This window comes from Tupaia chinensis, unplaced genomic scaffold, assembly GCF_000334495.1.
Source record: "Tupaia chinensis unplaced genomic scaffold, TupChi_1.0 Scaffold143602_1, whole genome shotgun sequence".
Lineage (NCBI taxonomy): Eukaryota > Metazoa > Chordata > Mammalia > Scandentia > Tupaiidae > Tupaia > Tupaia belangeri.
Window position 1 is genome coordinate 3,025,784 of NW_006203448.1, and position 2,590 is coordinate 3,028,373.

At 61.5% G+C, this 2,590-nt stretch overlaps 1 protein-coding gene across 1 annotated transcript in view; it reads left to right on the forward strand.

Moving 5' to 3' along the window:
• Positions 1-1,713: 1,713 nt before the first annotated feature.
• FIBCD1 (fibrinogen C domain containing 1) overlaps positions 1,714-2,590 on the forward strand; it is a 34,526-nt gene continuing 33,649 nt past the window's right edge. The window contains exons 1-2 of the mRNA XM_027766632.1: positions 1,714-1,803; positions 2,292-2,420. Coding sequence (XP_027622433.1) covers positions 1,714-1,803; positions 2,292-2,420 — 219 coding nt within the window. The remainder of the gene's footprint in view (positions 1,804-2,291; positions 2,421-2,590) is intronic.

The window sequence follows — 2,590 nt, forward strand, 5'->3', positions numbered from 1 at the left end:
GGCTCTTCTTTCCTTCTGTCCATACACCTGTCCAGCACTCAAGAGTCGGCCATGGGGATTCTGGGCCCAGGCACCCTGTGCCTGGTGGGGTCACTGTCCAGAACGAACTTCCTGGGCCTGGGGTTCGCCAGCTCTCGAACCCCCAGGGACTGTGCCACAGCATCCACTGGGTTCTCTAGAATCGTAGTCCATGGGGTATGAACTCCCACCCGACAGGGGTCTGTCTGACCTGCACCGACGCCTCCTTAAGGCTGGCCCAGAGCCTGGCCCATGGGGACACCCAGTGGCGTCGAATGGGTGTTTGAATGAACGAGTAGATGAAGCCCAGGCAATTTTCTGCCCGGATGCGCCATGTCCTGGGACAGCACAGAGGAGGAGCCTCTCCAAGCTGTAGGGAGGGGTGGGGAAACAGTCAAGGAAGGCTTCCTGGAGATGGTGACGGCTGGCAAAGCCCTGCAGGAAGAGAGCAAGCAGGGCTGTGGATGAGCAGCCGGGAAGCAGGCCTGGCCAAAGGCAGCCTGTCATAGCCCAGAATGGATGCCGAGGGACCCAGGCAGGTGTGGAGCACAGCGTCCTGGTAGCATGGTGACTCCAGGGACAGGCCAAGGAGCTCTCGCCTCATGAACTTCCCAGGGATCTCCTTGTTCACGTGCGCCTCACCCCGACCCCTCCGAATCTCTGGTGCCAGCAGGAGAGCCAAGAGTCCTTGTAGAGTCTGAATCTACGAAGAGAAGAGACTGGTGTTGCCGCATTTTCCCGGAAGACAGGGTGGAAGAGGCGGCGTGGTCCTGTGCGCCATTAAGAAAGCAGGCGGGCTGTCAGTTACGTCGTGGGATGCCCCCAAAGCCAGAGACGTTCGAGTGTGAGCAGAAAAGGTGCCCAGCGCCACGCAGGAAGAACACTTCGGTGGAAAAGCGCCCTGCCTCCAGATGCTCTGTGCACATCGATCACAAGATAATAAAAGCCGCTAATATTTACTGCACAAGCGCAATGTGCCAGGCACAGCTCCAAGTGCTATAATATACGAATTCATTTAAAGACGCAGCTCAAATTGAGGAAGCTGAAAACGTGGGGAATGTGTGTGTCATCGCCGGGACATTCAGTGGTAGGAGGTGCCTGGCCCTGAGAGGAAGGCAGGAGGCTTGGGTCCCCTATGAGTTCAGCTTCTAATTTGCTGTGTGACTTTGGGCAAGTGCCTTGCCCTCCCTGGGCCTCAGCTTCCTACGTGGAAAATGTTCAGTGGCTTTAAGTGACTTCAAGTGGTTCCGTGCGGTGTGTCTGGGCCCCTCAGACTGCTGCCCTGCGCGACACCTCCTTTAGTGCCAAGCTGCACTTCAGCTCTGGCTTCCTCTGGCTGGGGCCCCACTAAGATGGCCCCGTGTCCCCGTGCCTGCTCTGCCTCCATTCTGTCCCCATTTTGAGATGTTGCCATCTGGAGAGTCCCAGCTGCCCCACTTCAGCCCGCGCCTGGTTGGAGAGTGGCAGGGCCGGCCGTCTTCAGGTGGCCTCACGGCTCCTCCCTGCAGTGATTGTCCTGCCAGGGCCCTGCTCTGTGAGAACAGAGGGGGAGAAGGGGGAGGGGGTGGCCCCGGTGCCATTCTGGAGAATAGCAGAGCAGGCAGGCAGAGGCCCTGGCCCTGGGACAAGGGTGCTCCAGGTGGGAAGGGACCTTCAGGGACAGGCAATGCTCCCGCGCAACCTCTCCGAGTGCCAATGCCGTCACCCTTACGGCTCTCACCTGAGTCCACAAGGTGCCTGCCCACCTGTAGAGAGGTGAGTGTCACTACCGTCCCCAGTTTACAGGTGAGGTCCCCAAGATGTAAGGCCCCTCGCCGGTGGTCACATGTGGGACATGGCAGCACGGGGACTCGGGCCAGGCCCGTGGGCTGCAGGAGGGTCTGCAGCTCCAGCCCTCCCCGGCCACCCTGTGCAGGGGGGCAGGGCAGGCCGACGTGAGGACAGGCACCGTACGCCCTTCCGTCTCCTCGTCTCTGCCTTAGTCTCCCCTTTCCATCCTCTCCGTCTGTTTCCCTGTATCCGTCTGTCTCTCCATCTGTCTCTGCATCTCTCGCCCTCTCACTCGCTCTGTCTACCTGGTGTCCCCGTCTCCCTTCCAGGACTCCGTCCCTCTGTATGGCACCCTTCCTCCAGCGACAGTGTCCCCTGGGCCTCGCCTGGCGTCGTGAAGCCCCGCTGGGCAGAACTGGGGTCCTGGTCTGCATCTAACGCTTGGCCCTTCTCTCTCCCGTCTGCCTGTCTGTCCGTGTGTCCCGGGCCTGTCTGTCCTGCAGCGGCCGAGCTGTAGCTACGTGCTGTGCACGGTGTTGCTGTCGCTGGCGGTGCTGCTGGCTGTGGCTGTCACCGGCGCTGTGCTCTTCCTGAACCACACCCATGCCCCGGGCACGGCGGCCCCGCCCACAGCCAGCACTGGGCACGCCCATGCTCAGCACTGGGCCTGCCGGCGCCAACAGTGCCCTGGTCACCGTGGACAGAGCTGACAGCTCGCGCCTCAGCATCCTCATCGACCCACGCTGCCCGGACCTCGCGGACGGCTTTGCCCCCCTGGAAGGCGGCCAGGACGCCGTGCTGA